Source organism: Hipposideros armiger, unplaced genomic scaffold (assembly GCF_001890085.2).
Source record: "Hipposideros armiger isolate ML-2016 unplaced genomic scaffold, ASM189008v1 scaffold_674, whole genome shotgun sequence".
NCBI classification, from domain to species: domain Eukaryota; kingdom Metazoa; phylum Chordata; class Mammalia; order Chiroptera; family Hipposideridae; genus Hipposideros; species Hipposideros armiger.
The window spans coordinates 803,002-820,692 of NW_017732024.1; the positions used below are offsets into that span (position 1 = coordinate 803,002).

Below are 17,691 nucleotides of genomic sequence, written 5' to 3' on the forward strand. Positions count from 1 at the left end.
ACATGTCTTGCATCATGGATGGGGGGGAGGCTTGATCGCTGCGCTGTGCACCTGAGGCTGANTGAGACCCCCATATATTTAAGCCCAAGTCTTCCCCTGGCATAATCCCCCAAACTTGTTCAGCAAGGATACTCAGTCAATTAATTAACAAGTATATACTGAAGAATCTGAGGAATGCATTTTTGTTGTTGTTCATAATTTCCCATTCTACCTAAAATATTTTTAAGAGTGAAAGAAAATACCATTAATAAAATCCCTGGAGAAGATTATAACACACACATATCTGTTGGAGAATCGAATGCATTTTAGTGAAGGCAGCAGAGATGTTACAAGTGATTAAAAGTCGAGGGGTAAAAAGTATAACTATTGCACTGTGTTGTACAGCTGAAACTAATTCTAAAAAATGTGTATTTCATAATAAAAAATAATTTAATAAAAATTAAAAAATATATATAGAAAAGTTACAGAAAATATCCTCATCTTGTTCCTACTGTTAGGGCAAAAACATTTGATATATTTTATATAGAAAATTCCCTTTTTATAATAGTTTGTGGGAATTTTATTTTCTGCATTGATTGAATTGATATTAAATTATTTCTTCTGTAATCTCTCAATGTAGTGAATTACATTTACTGGTTTTTCAATGTTAAGTCAACATTGAATTCCTTCATCACCTCTGCATCCCCAGGATATCTTGAGTGGTTCTTTGCTCTTGGTCAGTGCTCAGGAAATTGTTGCTGACTATTGAATGAAGATGGTACATTCGTGGCACTTTAGTTTTAGCTGCCACAATGATGCAGTGCATTATTTCCATTCTCAATGCATAGTAAAGATTCAAAGTTACAAATTAAACCAGAATAGTTTAGAGCCGCACATATTATTTGGTGTGATCTGCTCATTTTACCAGTGAGGAAACTGAGTTCCAAGCTTATGAACTGATTATTGAAGAACATAAAGCAAAAAAGTGACAGACGTAGGACTCAGGCACACCTGACTCAGCCTGGCGCTCTTTTTATTATACCTGAATGCCTCTGAAAAATGCGTTTGTGATTCATCAATTGAGAGGCCCCTTGGTTAGATGTAGTGTTGCAGAGTTTCAGGTTGGGAAAGAGTATTCCTCTGAGAGTCCTTGTGTTCTCATTAGCTGTGGTTCTCTCTTCTTCCTATCAGGGGTCTGGGACTGCCCTCTGCTTTCAGTATCTGGGTGATATTCTTCTCTGTGGTCTGCATGGATGCAGTCACCTGGTTGAGTTATTGAACAAAAGGTTTTTGATTGTGTGTGTAAGATTGTGTCTGTAAGGAGAGGGGTCTGACTGAAATTTCCCCATCTTGTGATCGAGAATAAAGCTTTCTATTTTTTTTTTTAATTAAAGAACAAATAGCTTTCACTAATCAAATCTCCATTATGGTATCATGATGCTTAGACTACGTTACTCATCTCTTACTTTTGAAAATATTTGATGGTCATCAAGTTATAGTGCAGGGAGCACTAGTTACATTAAAAACACGTGGGTAAAGTCCTACATTCCAGCCTTCAGTTTCCTACATAACTAATGAAAATAAAGTAGATACGTTTTGTAAGAACCAACTGCTTTATGAACTTCATGGGTCACCATCATCATCTTCACGTTGCCAAAACCTGAGCAAACTTTCAGTGTCTCCATTTCCATGTCCTTGATCAGATCTCACCTTGACTGTGCTTCCAGGTTCATTGACCTGTACATACGCTGAGTACCAGAAAAAGGAACATGGAAGTCTGCCATAAATAGTAGCATGACAGACACATCTATTTCCAATTGGAAGTGGGGTTGAACATACAGGTGGCCCCTGTACCGCTTGTGTAAGATTCTTTTGGGAAGATTGAAAAACAAAGTGGCCCAATGCTTCAAAATTGGCAGGCCGCCAAAGATTTGGGAGCGGTGCTGGGAAGGGGCAAAGAATTTGAGTGGGTGACAGACAGAGGAAACAATAATGGTTGGGTGGAACACAGAAAGCTGGAAAGATGCAAGTGAGGATTAGTCCAGAGTTTTATAGTTGCCTGAGAAATGGAGAACTCAAAGGAAGAACAAACATGCCTAAAGAATCATGGCCACTGTGTCTGCTGGAATAGTAACAACCAGCTTCTGGATGTCACGGCAATGATGGCTCTACAGTACGGGTTGAGCATAGGAGCATATAGAGTGCATTCTGGGTCTCATGGCTTTTTCAGTGAGCAGGCGATGGTGATGAATGAATTGATAATACAAACACCACACAGTAATAGTAAAATTGAGTCTGCTGACCCCAAAAAGCCATTCCCCACCCCTGTGTCAAGTCTGAACTGCTCCTCTGCCAATGGCTGGCCGTATCTGGCTATGTCGCTCATCACAAACTCTGTAATAAATGATCTTACTGAAAAGATAAGTTGATTAGTGCTGGAAAGCGAGAATGAAGGGCATAGCTGAGAAAAAAGGTGAACTCAGCACTAGGAATATAAAACTATCCCTTCATTAGACACAAAACTCAGAGGGGAAACGGACAGATTTTGTCCTGTTGCCCTAAATAGGCTGTCTGCCCCTCCCACCCCAATTCCAGTACCACATCACTGCTAGGAGACAGGTTCCCTTCTGTTTTGGAGCCTGTCCATCTAGTGACCCTGAATATGTGGATTCCTTGGGTGGAGTAAAGTTGTACTTTGAAAACGGGTGATGATATTTTGAAGACACCTGGGAACATAATTAGTAGCAACAAGAAAAAAAAATCGCCTCCATATGGCTCAATAGAAAGATGCAAGCCTTTATCCAGATGCTGGATCGAATGAGACTCAGGTCCAGAGCGGAAATAACCTCCTAAGACAGAAGGCTGACCTTACCTTGCGAATGTCAAACACGTTTTCTGCAAAAAGACCATTGGCAATGCTGAGTTCATAATCCTTGTGGAATGTGTTTATATCAGCGAGAATCCTTGACAGTTGAGATTGGAGTCCATTCTGTTATTAAAAAGATTTATAAAAATTTATTCTTGGGTTGCAATGATATTCATACTTTTATTTACATAGAAAATAAAACAGGTACCATAAAAGAACTGGAAAATCATAACACGATGAAAGCAGCAAACAATGCTACATACATCCACAATTTCTTACCCTTTCTCATAATTGTGTCTATGATCTAAGTTAATTAAAGGATTTACTAAATTAACTAATTCTAAGGAATTAACCTTAGAATAAAATTACTATCAGAAAATAACGAATTTGTCTCATATGTGTACTAAATAATTCATTTTAGCAATGTAAGTTGGCTGTGAATATGAAAGATAAAAGCAAAATATTTAGTTCCACACACTATCTTGCCAAAATCTGACTGATACAAAGGTAAAAATATTGGTAAATGAATCATTAACAAGTACATTCTCAAAAATTGTATTTGAAATATCCATAACACAGAAATCTGAATGAGACATGCTCCTTTGATTGACAAAAATAGTGAGCATAATTAAATATGTCAGCCAGACAGCAATTTTCTTAAATTTAGTCCCACAGTCTCTTTCTTTTTCTAAAAGAATGTGCTGTGTTTACCTGAGTAGTAAAGGCATTTCCATGTCCTGAGGTGGTATTGAAATGAAGCATCTGCAAACAGGGAGGGGGAAAGCAGTTAGCTGGTCATGAGGTCATGCTGAACAAAAGGGTCCTGGGGAACCCAAACAAGACGTGGAGACTTCCTGATCAGCGTGTGCGCATGTGCGTGACAGAAGCAGGGAAGGATCTTGCAGCTGCCTAATTAACTTGGTTAAAACAGATGGTTCATTGAGGAAAAGTATCATAAACTGGGAGAGTTATTATAATAAATCAATGGTTACAAATGAAATGTGTTTAATAACTTTAGTTTACCCCTCCCAGGGGAGCAATTTAATAATCACTCACTGATGACACCTAGACAAGAATAAAAAAAAAAGGGAGGGGGTCAAATAAAAACTAAAAACATTGTTTAATCAAATGGGAGGCAAAATGTGAGCTAACGACGTGGTCAGCAAGGCATGAAAGGAAGAAGAATTTACTGATTCTCTAGGAAATCCTAAGTGTGGAGCTAAACTGGGACTCCTTGAACTTCTATTCATCCAATTGGATGAATGATCTAAATAACTGCCTGGCAATGGTGATTTGTCTCAGTTTGTGACTCCTTATTGGTTGCATTTTCTGTAGAAAGATGTAGGTTTTCATTAAAGGCCCATATGTGCTACAGTGGAACCACATCCCTAGTGGGGCATAGGGGTGGGCAGAAGGGGTGAAGGACATTCTGACACTGGGTAAAAAAATTACATATGGGAATATAATTAAACAAGTCAATGTGGCTATCAGTACCTCTGTTGGGGGCTTCTGACTTCCAGGTTTCAGAACCCTAATTAACAGCACCATTTATTAGTCAGGGAAAATGGAACAGCTCAGGAAGAGATATCAGAACTTTAAAAGGCCATGAGTGCCACTATTTAACAGGTCACCGAGAATTGGAACCTACCTCCATGTCTACATCCCCTTAATCTGGAAAAGTACTATACTATGGAGTGAGAGAGAAGATAAAATCAACAAGGCCAAGTTGATATACAAATTACTAGTCAATTTAAAATGCACAGGTGAGGGCTTTGCAGGCATCAAGGCCCCATTCTTGGCAGCCTGGGTGTCATTTTCTCTCTCCAGTCCTTTGATGTTATGGAGCATGAAGAAGATCAGCCCCCTTGCTCATTCTGCCTTGACCAAACCTGAAGACTTCCAACGCCTTAAAGAATATTGTAGTTGTCTCTTTTCAATTGACAGAGTTGAGGGGTAGTATATGCCAGCGTCCCTACACAATTCTGCTTCACAGTTTTGTGGTCGATTTCACTGTGACCATGGCTCCTCTGTTGGTAAACAATGAATGGTATTGGTAACTTGTCACTAAGAGAGGAAGGTTCAACGAGGACCTCCCATTTCTATGGAATCATTTATTTTGTTGTTATAAGGGAAGGAAATAAAAGCATGGGGCCTTATAACTTGAACTCTGTCATTATAGTTTTTTCATTCTTGCAGCTTTGTACCATTTGTGTTAGAAACTAGATGAAGTGTAACCTCTCAGAGACCCCAAAATGAAAACAGAAAGGTGGCAAAAGGAAGTTATCACCATCAATCACCTTGATATAAAATAGAGAAGGAAAGGGAGAGAGGCACTGGCCAGATTGTGTCCACCAACCTTGAACTTGGGTGGTCCCTTTGTATCTTTTCTTCCTAAGATAAGGGGGCTAGTGGTGGGAGGATTCAGTTCTATGATCTTTGAAACAGTTCAGGGAGAAAGATTTAACCAAGAGAAGGCTGAGAAAGCGTTGGAAGTCATATTAATTATTGTGTGATGTTATCTTAGTAAAATATAGATGGCTTTGTGGAAAAAGTCTTTAGAAAGATGCCTGCTTCTCAGAGTTTTAAACCTTTGACTCACTACCTTGTAAAGAGAACCCAGTAATTAATGTGAAACCTAGCGAGAACACACACACAAAAAATCTCCCCTTTTTTGACCAAAATTCCTCCTAAATCAGACTAAATTTTAAATTTTTCTATAGTTTTCTTTAAAAAAAAAAGTCCTAAAGTAACTAACCATTGGATAGATTGGTATTTGGGAATGTACAGATGAACCAGAAACATAAAATACCATGGTAAAACTTAAACATCCTAACATCTTTTCTGAGTTAACTCTTGTGGAGCCCAGACAATATCATAAAAATTATATGAATCTCCAGAAATCATTCTTCTTAACTTTGAAAAAAGCTTTCACAAGTATAGATATTTAACACCATTCTTTAATTATTTCTAATTTTAACCTATTTTTATATTAATTTGGTTGTCTTTTTGAACATTCTTAATTGGCTTTTAGTAAACTGGACTGGTACAATATGAGGTGATACATGTTTTAATATTTTAAAAAATTTAGGAAATTATACATTTAACAATAAAACTACAATAACTAAAGATCAATAATGATACTAGTAAATATTCAAATTTGATAAATATTAAATACAATTTCAAAGGGCATATTTATGATAATTTGAAATGCTAGGAGTCCTGCACTTTCACAACCTCTGATGTCCCAATGTAGGAAAATCAGAATTTATTTTTCTTTTCTATATCTGGTAACATATTCAGATGATGGCCAAAAAAAGGAAAATCATGGGTCTATACAATGTAAGAAATTTCAGGATATTAAAATTGAGGATAGGAAAAAGAGACTATGAATCCTCTGCCTCCCAGTGGGCTTCTAAGTAGTCACACCAAATTGTATAAAACTGGTATTTCTTCTCACAGAAGTGGTAGAATGACTAATATATTATGATTATTTTTTGAAGTGTTTTTGGTGAAACCCAATTGTGTTTTAGAAAATTCAAATTTGTATAACTTTTAAATAATATTGCAGTATAAAGACATGATTTAGGATAAAAATTTATGACACACCTTATTTCAATGGAAATTTTTTATTTATGTTATATAATATTATAACATTATTATATTATAATATATTATATTATGTTTTATAAGTTTATATTAAAATGTTAAATTTTAAACTTTTTATTATTTTAAACATAGCAGCTCCTTGAATTCGCTGTGACCCACCTCCCACGAGCTGTTGACCCCTGCTCCACCAGGCACCGGTGGGGCAAGGAGACGAGTCAGGCAATAACCAGAGACTGTCCCTGATCTGAAATCACACAATAAAAAATAGCTGTGTCTTCTGTTATGTTAAAGGCAAGCTTTCGTCATAGGTGTGGAGCTTATACATCATTCTCTAACATACAAAATAGGAACAATCTTTAAGCTATTTTTTTAATTGGATACTATCAAACCAACCCCCATAGTCTTCAGGTAAGGACACTGAGGCCCACAGAGATGAATTCATTTTCCCAAGGTCAAAATTAAATCTAACCTCCTAATTCCCAGACTAGTGTTCTGTTTCTGTGACACCAAGTACCTCACTTGGTTCTAAAATATTATGAATTTTTATTTATGAATGGGTACATTTTTATTAGTTGCTAGATTTTTTTCCCAAAGGCTTTACATTTATTTATCAAAGTACTAACTACAAAATAGCTGAGGCTTTGCAATAATGCACTTTGGGCCATATTTCTTTTTGGTGGCTTTAGGGCAAATGGTTCTCAACTGGGGGGGTTGACTCTGACCCCTGGGGGATACTTGGCAGGGGCTGCAGACATGTTTGATTGTCATGACTGAGAAAAGGCGTGCTAATGGTATCTCGTGGGGAGAGCCCAGAGATGCGGCTAAACTTCCTGCAATGCACAGAACAGCCCTTCAAAGCAAAGAATTATGGCCCAAAATGTCAGTAGGACTGAGGTTAAGAAACCCTGCTTTAGAAGATCACCCTGAGTATGAATTGCAGCTCTGCCATTTACTAGCACAGAGATGGCATGGCAACCCCTCCCTAAAATCTGAATGACATTACCTACTTCTGGGTCACTGGGAGGATCTGTAAGGTATCAGTAGAGCTTATCCCAAAGCCTGAAGCTGATGAAGTTCTGAGCATTTGGCTGTTCGTGTCATCTCATTAAAGCGAAGTGTTCACTGCTCTGTGGTTGGGAACAACTCCAGCTGTTGGAATATGGCATTCTTAGACTCTGGTTATTTCTCAGAGCCCACAAACTCACTGAGCTGTCCAGAGTGAGGAATGCATTATTCTAGCTTAAATTTTCTGCACAAATAATCTTCAGCATGTACTTTGGTGTCAAAGGTGGCAGCAGGGATAAGCTTCCTCTTGTACCCACTTATGAACTAACATAATGGGAGGAACCGGTGGGCACAAAGGGGTGACAACGCCCTCCACATGCAGCCTGGACCTGTGTCTCTCCTGCTTCTGAATTCAGATGACAAATTCCTGGGAGGAGGGAGGGAATCCGTAGCCCTCTCACTTCCCCGTGCAAGCCTGGCTCAGGGCACTCTACAAGAGTGAGGTAATAAGCACTTTCTAAAGGTGCTGGTGACAACGTGCTATTATGCCACTTGTACCCAGCTCACTACTGTTTAAACTAGGACTTCATTGGTATCTCCTTGGAGCATTTCTTTCTCATCCACATCTACTCGGGCAGTAGTTCTCAAGCTTTCGTGTGCACCTGGAGAGTTTCTTAAAACACAGATTGCTGGGCTCCATCCCCAGGGTTTGTGATTCGGTGGGTCTGGGTGGGGGGTCCAAGCATTGGCATTTCTAATGAGTTCTGGGAAACACACTTTGAGAACCACTGTCCTAAGGAAAAGAACCAAAGCTGCAGTTCCGGAAATATGCCTGCTGTCTCCCAACTGAAAAACAAGCTCTCTGAGCTGTGTGCCTTCTTTACACCTGGAGCAGGGCTCATTGCGAGGCCTCTATTTACATGGGACCATCCGTAAAATAATCTCTTGGGGAAAACAATTTGCCCCAAGGATTCATTGCAGAAGCCACAACCGAAACTGACCTTATCAATCTGAGAAGCACAGTCACCTCGTGCGCCCAAACGGACCACAGCCAGGGCAGTGAAGATGCTCAGAGAGGAAAAGAACACATTTCCACTTGCTTGATTGTAATCCATCTCTTGGAACAAGTTGAGGCAAAATTCTGCATTTGTTGCAGCAAGGGAGGCCATCGTGAAATGGAGCACGGCCTAGAGAACAAGGAGAGCATGAATAGGATGGTTTTTATATTCTTTTACTTTTTAAATTTGAAGCGCCATTTCTTTAGCCTTGGATGTCACCATCAAATACCTTAGAACCAATAGAAAAAGTTCCTTTGGTCCAGTATCTACGTGACTGACATGCTAAAACTCTCTCTTCTGGCAACAATATTATGATACATTCATAATTTTTTTTACATTGATATTATTTAGTGATGTTTCTATGATTCTGCCTATGCTCTCGTGTTCCTATCCAGGACATATCCCCACCTCTCCTTGATGTGGCATTTCTATCTTCAGTGGCCTTTAATAGTTCCGTTGTCAAGTCCTCCACAGACACGTTCATGGAGCCTATTCTCAAACCACTCCAGCTTTCTAAGTGAAGCAGAGCAAAGACAGTCTATTAAAGGGGCTATCATGCTTGCTTTCTAAATTGGTAATTTTTAAAAGTGTTAACATGTGGAGATTTAGCACGTCATTTCCTTATCTCTTCTCTCCATCATAGCCTCCATACACATTCTTAGAGTATCCTATATCCTCACTTTTTTTTTAGGACCATGTTAATTTCAAATGTTCTGCATCCCTGCTCCTATATGTATGTATCCTTTTCAAACCATTTTATGGTTATTTTTAGAATAGAAATGTGATTCACCTGTCATGTATCACAAACATGCAGAAGACTTTCCAGCACAGAGGTCTACCTCTGAATAGAGAACCGAGGGGATAACAGCAAATTTAGAATCCAGGACAAAAGAGGATGGCCCCCACCATGGAATTCTTCAGGAATCTGTTTTGGTATTTCTTTGCAGACTTTCTCCACAAGACTCACACTGATCCCAACCTCACAGTCAGGGTTGTCCCAGACTAAGTTAATTCACATGGATACTCCGAATTATTCTCCTTGAAAATTCTGTGGTATTATACTCAATGGTGTGGCAGGTTCCAAGAGTTATGGACCTTAAGGGACCCGGTCTTAATCCTAACCTTGTTGCTAATAGCTGTGTGACCTGGGTCAAGTCTTTAACTTCTCTGTGCTTTAAAGTTTCATCTTATTCAGTGAGATGGTTGGTTTATAGGACAGAAAAACATGAGTCCTCCACCTTTACACCTGTAAGAGAACCATACCATAACATCAGGGCACTTGGTGTAGGGGGTCAGGACACGGGGTGGAAAAGGAAGAAGGTGGTTTGAAACAAGAATATTCTAAAACAGCCATTGTGTTAACTTTGTTGAAGTCACAAAAAACTTAATGACTTCCAAAATTAAACATAAGTTTGTTTTTTTTAAATAATTTTTTAATTTCTATTTTATCGAATGGGAGCTTGAGTTTTAAAAAAATTGAGAATCAACTCTATATCGTGCCTGACCCATTGTAGATGGTCAATGAATTAAAACTACTACCTCCATTATTCTCTAGAGAATGGTAATAATCTGTTCTGTCCTGAAAAGCAACAAACTGGACATTTCCAGAGTGTTACTGAGGAACCTCTATATCCTGGACGTGGGAATGCCAAGCCCTGAGAGCACCTCTGAGTATGAGGCCATAAATGAGGCTGTCTTTCAAGGTCCAGGTCAGCTACTTCAATTCATCACAGGTCCCACTCCTCAATTATGACCCCAGTGAGAAAATCGTCCCCATTCCACACACCGTTTACTTCAAGAAAGAACGTTTATGTTCTTTTAATAGCTATCCAGAAAATTTTTAATTGATTTCATATCAAATCCAGTGAGCAATATTGGCAGTTTCGAAGGCCCCAAAACTTTAAAGGGACTCAAAATCGTATTTTACATCTGAAAAAGAAGTATTGCTTCTAAAATGTGAAAAAAAAATGACAGGATTGAAATTAATAAGTATACAAATAAATACACTAAGTTGAAACATAAGATGATTTTTATATTAAATTTAGTAGTCATAAAAAGTTCCTTAATTTTAAGGAGAAATTATATGCTAGGTTCTCTTGAAATAGTTTCCAAAGCTTCATGCTGCTTGCTGAAAATCATAGTAAATTAAATTCATCACTCTTAGGAAAGGAACTTTAAATGCAAAATCATAATAATCCTTTGCAACTACTTACAGTGAAAATTATATTTAGTGGAAGGTTATGGATACATTTTAATATACTTTGTGTAATGTGGACTAGAATCTTTAAAATAAGACCTGAAAGATTTTTAAATGACCCTGTTTAGGGACCTGCATGGTTGGTCCAATAGAGTCTGGAAGCTACTTGGGAGTATCATATCTCAAAGCTCAAAAGCATATTTTTTATTACTTTTCTTTTTGTCAAGTTTCAATTTATCACATTGCTTTAAAAATTTGTTTTACTATTTTACCCCCTAGAGTGAAAAAAGAACCTTTCAAAATCATTCTTTCAATCACTTTCTAAGCACTAATCACAAATTTTCATTTTCTAATCTTTTAATCATCCTGGTGACTTTTCACAAAATTATAATTGTATTGAAGAGAAGCTACACAGGAATTTGTGTATTCAGGCAATCAAATATATGTTTTTATCACTTCAGTAAGTTTTATGGCAGAGAAACCATACTAGAAAAATAATCATTACAGAGAAACATGAACCGAGACATTCCTAGGCCATGACAAATTCTCAAGCAATGGCTCTTAAAATGATAAATGGCATGAGATAATATATCTTTAAGCATTCATGTAAAGACATGTTCATGCACTTTAAAAATAAATACCAAAAACTATGTTCGCTTCACTTAATTGTCTATCCTTATGTAGTTATATTGTAAGTTCCAGAAATGAAAGCAAGATTCTTTTCTTCTCATCTGATATAAAGTCTGAATCCCATTGGCAAATAGGTAACTATATTCAAGGCTGACTTAATTGTTTTACACCCTAGGTTTCCATCAGGTACAGATAAATAAATATTACTTGGTACCAAAACTGTACCAAGATTTGGTACCAACTCTTTTTAAAAATAAGCAAAACACTGACAAACATAAACAAAAAAAAAGCCATCAACAAGTACCTGATGATTTGGGTCCTAGTTAAATAACTAAAAAAAAGGAAATAAATCACGTTAAGCTGCAGCAAACATGTCGTATGATACTACCTAATATGTCATTGGCCAGACACAGCAATGAAGGGAAATTCTTTTCATGTCTTAAGAACTTGGCTTTCAATTATTTTTCATTACACTAAAAATATACCATATTCCTATATTCCTTACATAAACATTTTAGCTTAATATATATATATATATGTAATTAGTTTATAATTTTCAAGTGAATACAACTCATGAAGGTTTTAAAATCCCAAATATCAGACTTGAGGATGTAAAAGCCCATGGAAGCCTGAAGCCTACTTCCTTACTTAAGGTATATTTTGGTCCAAGAAATGGTTTACCCCTTCCTTCCTATTGTCAATCTACTATTTGTGTCAAAAAAAAGTGTAAATTTGTTCTCACTAGAGCATTTTTTAAGTCTAATAAAAAGAAAGAAAAAAATTTTAAATAAAGCATAAGAAAAACCAGGGACAAAACACATTCAATAAAACACAAAATTGTAATGATAATATTTCATGGACCCAAGCTTATTATACACAGTTGATAAATTATGTGCCCTAAATGAATTATCAAAATATTTTGTCTGTACAAGGAAAAATAATTATATTTCATAGTACATTACTGAATTTAAAAAACAAAACAAAACTGTATTTACCAAACCAGTATACACATATTGGGGGAAAACATGAATAACTACTACTGAACATATATAATGTTTATTCTCACCATATAAGTTAAATGCTATGCTATTTCCATTTCCATTAATAACATCGCTTCAAATTTTTGATAAATCTCTAATCAGATGAGCATTTAGTTATGCCATTAAAATAGAGTTCAAGTCTAATCTCAAAATGTAGTATATCTCACCCCATAATGCCTTCAATAAGAACACTGTAAATATAGAATCTAGATTTGCACAGAATTCCCTAAATGCTATTTATCTATGCCAATGTGGAACATGAATTGTTAGACTGGTTTCTGGTCCCCTGCCCGGAATGGTGCCGGCCACTCTCCCTTATGACACCAGATAAAGCCAGCCGTAGACAAGCCATCAGACAGAGAAGCTGAGAACAGGACCAGGCAGCAGTTTTGATATTGTTTGTTGAGTTTAGACTTTCAAATACAAACAAGAATCCATGACTCACTTCTCTCTTCCTCTCTCTCTTTCTCTGTCGTATAAAGTGACCAGGCTTTAAACTGTGGGCTTCAGAAATATTTACCTTACTCTCTTCATAGAGGAAGTTAGCAGCTGGTTGAGTGAGTCTGAAAGAGTTCCTGGCATTACTCGGAAATATAAAGCCTCTGACTAAGACACTCCCTGTTTCCTTTTGTGATGACCCTGGTCGGTTCCACGTGGCTAAAATGGAATTGTGTTCAGGCCCTCTATAGAGCAAATTAAAAGAAGTGGGTAGGCTATTAGCTACAGATTCAATTCAAAGTAGTCAAAATACATGATTTTTTTTAATGAATCAATTTTCTGCATTAAATTTTCTTTCTTTGACATGAACATCACATAGTTTGTTCATATAGTATATGTTGATTCTCACACATTGCAGGACAGCTGGTAGCTTCATGTGTGGAAAGGTATGCTTTTCAAATTCAATCCCTGATTTTTGTTGTTGTTGTTTGTTTGATTCTTCTTCCTCTTCCTGCTCTGGTATCCAGGGAGGAATACAGCCGAGCCTCACCTTGAAGACTTCATATTCTAGCATGTATAAATTTAACTATCACAGAGGGGCATCAGTGCAGTCCTGGAGACGTGAAGGGAGCTGGAGAACAGAGGTTGGGGGAGCTTGCTGCTCTGGCGGGGAATTGGGGGTCACGGTATTTGAGGCAGGTGACTGAGCTGTTTCAGGAATAGAGTTGCACTTTACCTGGTGTTTCTGGCTGCACCTTACACATTACTCCTACAAGCATCTGCTGACCCTGCTTTCATATTAATTGTATGTTTAATCCTGAAGTGAAATAACCTGACCATTTGAAGTTCTCTAGGGCAAATATCCTATCAGAGGGACAGATGTGTTTGAACATTTTGAACACATGGGGAGATAGATATATAGCTCATACCAGAGGGGGAACATGTTAGTGATGGGGACATTGAAAACTAAATAAACAACAAAAATGAGAAAAAATTTGTGATTGTTAACCCCAGAGAAAACAAAGATTACACAGTGACATGTATATCATGCTGCACTTTATAGTTCAGCTGTGGATAAGACCCTCTTTAGTTGTAATGATTTCAATAGTATGTATTGAGCTAAACAAAGCTTATGATATATCTCTGTAGGGGTATTAGGAGGAGATTGTAGGAGGTGGGGCAGGGAACAGAGTATCCAAGAGGCACATTGTCCTTCCATGAAAGGAAGTCTGTAGATAGTCTCTGAAAGTGAAAAGCAAAACAGAACAGCATTGGCACGCTATTCAGATGTTTGCAGGAAGATAGAAGAAGCAGCATTAAAAGCAATTGGGGTTGGAGGTAAGAACACACTCGTGAAACCATCACCACAAATCAATCATATCTCAATAAAGTGGTTTAAAAAAAAAAAAGCAGCTGAGAGTTTCTGTTCCTGTTAAGTGGGAGGCTGGGTGGGAGGGGAAGGGCAGGAGACTGCTTTTCTACATGATAAGCTTTTCGGTCTTATTTTGATTCCTGACTCCTGAGATCACATGTACACTTGAAATAGATGAAGGATAAAATACTAGATTGAGGTTAATTCCCAGCTTGGCAACTCTACTAGCTGTGTGACCGTGAGCAAGTACCTTCATTTCTCTGGGACCCTATATTCTCATCCATACAATAAGAGTTCAGATCAACTATATTGTCATTTAACATACATGTATGTATATTTTATGGGTGAATGTGTGTATGTAAGTATATAGTCACCAGCACGGTATTTGGTGCAGGATAGATCCTGAATAATTTTAACCCCTGCCCATCTGTCTTCCAAGCCCACTTTGTCCCTGTTATATTGTGTCATATGTTATTATCCTACAACGTGAGAAGCTGGATCACTTAAGCCATTTGTATACAGCATTTTACCTTCCAGAATCTGGGGTTTTACTGCTACTATCCCTCTAGCGTGGTAGTGCCATCTCTCTGAGGGAAATAATACGATGGCTTCCTCAGAAGGATTTTCATTACAGGAGGAGTGGCGAGAGCTTTTAGGAGTAATGGGGAGTTGTGAGTGGAAGCTCGGAGTTAAGAGTAGGCAGAGGAGATGAGTCACAGCATGGACGGTCGGTGTGTGGAGAGAAGGACTAAGGTGACTCACGTGACCCAGTTTGTCTGGGACTTTCCTGGTTCTAGCACTGAAAGTCCTGCATCCTGGAAGCCCCTCAGTCCCGGTGACATGCCCACAGGGACGCAGTCCCTCTCCTTAGCCATAGTTTCCAGAACTTTCCCTGACACTGTTGCTTCCCTAGGGTACCTCAAAACTGTGCTACACACCAGCACCCAGTCATTTAATTCTCACTGTCTTAAGACACAGAATGTATTTCTGACACCCAAAATATGCCCTCACCTGCTCACTGACACCCAAAATCACCATGATGGGAGACGTGGGGTCCCACGCCACAGTTAGAGGTATGGCTTAGGAATCAAGTAAGTCAGGAGCAAAAGAATGCACAGTACAGTTCCCTTTATGGGAAGAGCAAACCAAGCAAAACTGTATCTTTAAGGATGTTTACGAAGGTGGGCAGGCTATGTTAAGGAAATGATTGCCTCTACTTTCCTCTAGTGGGGAGGGAAGACTTTGTTGGTAAAGGATGAGGGAGGGAGGCTTCAGAGGTTCTGACAATTTTCTATTTGTTAAACCACAGGCGTATATTGAATGCATTTTTATGTATCCAAGCTGTATTTCATAATTTTAAAAATCAAAAAGTATAAAGAAATAAGATGTCTCAGAGATAGGATCACAGAGAACACTGTATGTAACTAGTTGATCTATTCCTGAGAGCAGGTTTTGATGGAGGATGAGCTGGGACCCTGAGCCAAGGATACAGTGAGTGGCAGTGAGGTAAAGAATAAAATGCTGAATAAAACCAGGATGACTGGCAGACAACATGGTGCACAGCAGAGACCAGGGGTCCCAGCAACCCCAAAACCTAACAAGAATTCCTGGCTGTTGGTGATACCCAGAAGACCCACCCCTCCAGAGACAGGACCTGAAGAAATTTCAGGCACCTGCTCACGTGATCATCGGCCATTTTTTACATTTTTCTCAACTTTCAGTAGTGAGCTTACCTCTCACCTAGCAGCAGACTATTTGAATATGCAAATCAAAAATGCATCTATTGTTGCTAACTTTCAAGAAAGGGGAACTAAAATGGAAACAAATGGGAAATGTTTAAATTAGAAGTTGTTCACATGTGTATTCTTTTCAAGAAGAAAACCAGTGAACAAGTTTGATTGTATGTGACATTTTATTGCCCTTTTGTGTGCTTTTCAAACAGCCCATTTGATAAAGCTTGAATGGAAAAACTAAAGTTGTTTCTAACAGTAATAAACAATAACAATAATAATAATGATGTATTCATACCAGCATCTGGTACCCAGAAACAGTCATGAGACTCTGTTCTCCTTTTTCAAAGTGATCGTAGAAAATGTTTTCCCCATCCACTTAAGAAGGTGACAAAAGAAGTGAGGTGGAGTGTGACTTACAATGATCTAATGAAACCAAGCAAGCGTTTTGAAACTGATTTTTTTTCCTAAAAACCTTAGGATTTGGTTTTAAACGCTGCCCCTTGTTGCAGCCTACACCCTGCCCAAGCACCTGCTTATTGATGTGTAGACTTGGCTTCTGGGATGAATCCCCTGTGACTCAGAGTAAGCGCTGTCCCTAACGAAGCATATAAGCATTTAGCCCTTTGCACACCAAGTTTCAAAACAGTACCTGACTAAGGCGGTTGTCGTGGGATTCATTCAGTGTGTGTGTGAATCGTCTTTACAATGTCAATAGGTTGAATGTAGCCAGGCAAATGATCATCAGGGTCTACAGTACTGACCAGCCTGCCTCAGAATATTCCCCTGTTTGTGACAAGGAGCCTCAGCAGACTAAAGCAAGAGGGCAGTGGCTCTGAGTTCAGGGTACAATTTTATTGCAATTTGTCACTGAGCTCTTGTCATCGAATGTCTTTCAACCCTATCTTGTGTAAATGTGCTTGGCATGGGGACCGAAAACAGAATTTAATACCATCTTTTCATCATTCCTCAAACTCAGATGATCACGCGGACGCCGAACTATTTTGGCCGACTTCCCTTCGTACCATTCTCCTTCTTTCCCCCACTCCGTCTTCTTCCCAGTTTTCACTGACTTGGAATTTTCCAGAGACATGTCTGGCGGGTTAGTAATCTCACCTGGCTTCTCTGGAAGCTTACCTGCACTAAGCAGCTTCAGATAGGAGCTGGGGTGTTCGTTCATTCTTGTTACCCTGCCAGCTGCTTCTCCACCCTTCTAATCTGGCAATGGAAAACCACATCAACAACACCCAGACCCTCCCTGCTACAGTACAGGCTAGAGGTCACTGAAGTGCATCTTCCCCTTGAAAAAATGGCCCAGCGTAGGCAAAGGTAGGTGAGAACCAACTGGTTGCTGACACCTTTGCATTTGGAACATGCCATCCAGTGGCATCCATGCCAGCCTTGGCACCACTAGCATCCCACTGCTGGGCTATAAGTAGCACCCACGTGCATCCACTGTGCACAAAAGGAACAGCAAGCCTGGTTCTTCTACCTGAATGTTTCCCAAGGTGTAGCCAATGCTTACCCAGATAACTGGGTCCTCTACTGGGAAACGCTGCTGGAATCTGAAGGTACTGTCGTCTTACAGTGGCTTGTCAATTTTGCCTAGGTTTGCCTCTTTCCCAGAAAGAAGGAGGATCCTGCTAGCTTATCCAAAATCAAATAGAGTAGTTATTGCTCATTTCCATGATGGTTAATGAGTAATATAAAAATAGAGGGAAACGGGAGGCCAGTGAGCTCAGGAGGTTAGAGCGCAGTGCTCATAACACC

General features: G+C 38.8%; 1 protein-coding gene and 1 long non-coding RNA gene across 4 annotated transcripts in view; one reads left to right on the forward strand and one right to left on the reverse strand.

Moving 5' to 3' along the window:
- LOC109372893 (uncharacterized) overlaps positions 1-17,691 on the forward strand; it is a 97,352-nt gene that overhangs the window by 77,733 nt on the left and 1,928 nt on the right. The window lies entirely within an intron of this gene.
- SERPINB7 (serpin family B member 7) overlaps positions 1-17,691 on the reverse strand; it is a 48,594-nt gene that overhangs the window by 11,033 nt on the left and 19,870 nt on the right. The window contains exons 1-4 of one of the 3 annotated variants that reach the window (XM_019626396.1): positions 12,902-12,964; positions 8,458-8,643; positions 3,557-3,607; positions 2,852-2,968 (exon numbers count right to left, since the gene is read on the reverse strand). In XM_019626396.1, the coding sequence (XP_019481941.1) occupies positions 2,852-2,968; positions 3,557-3,607; positions 8,458-8,625 (336 nt within the window). In that variant the 5' untranslated portion in view covers positions 8,626-8,643; positions 12,902-12,964. Of the gene's footprint in view, positions 1-2,851; positions 2,969-3,556; positions 3,608-8,457; positions 8,644-12,826; positions 12,965-17,691 lie in introns of those variants that run through there. The other 2 variants (XM_019626398.1, XM_019626397.1) reach the window with 2 other exon arrangements.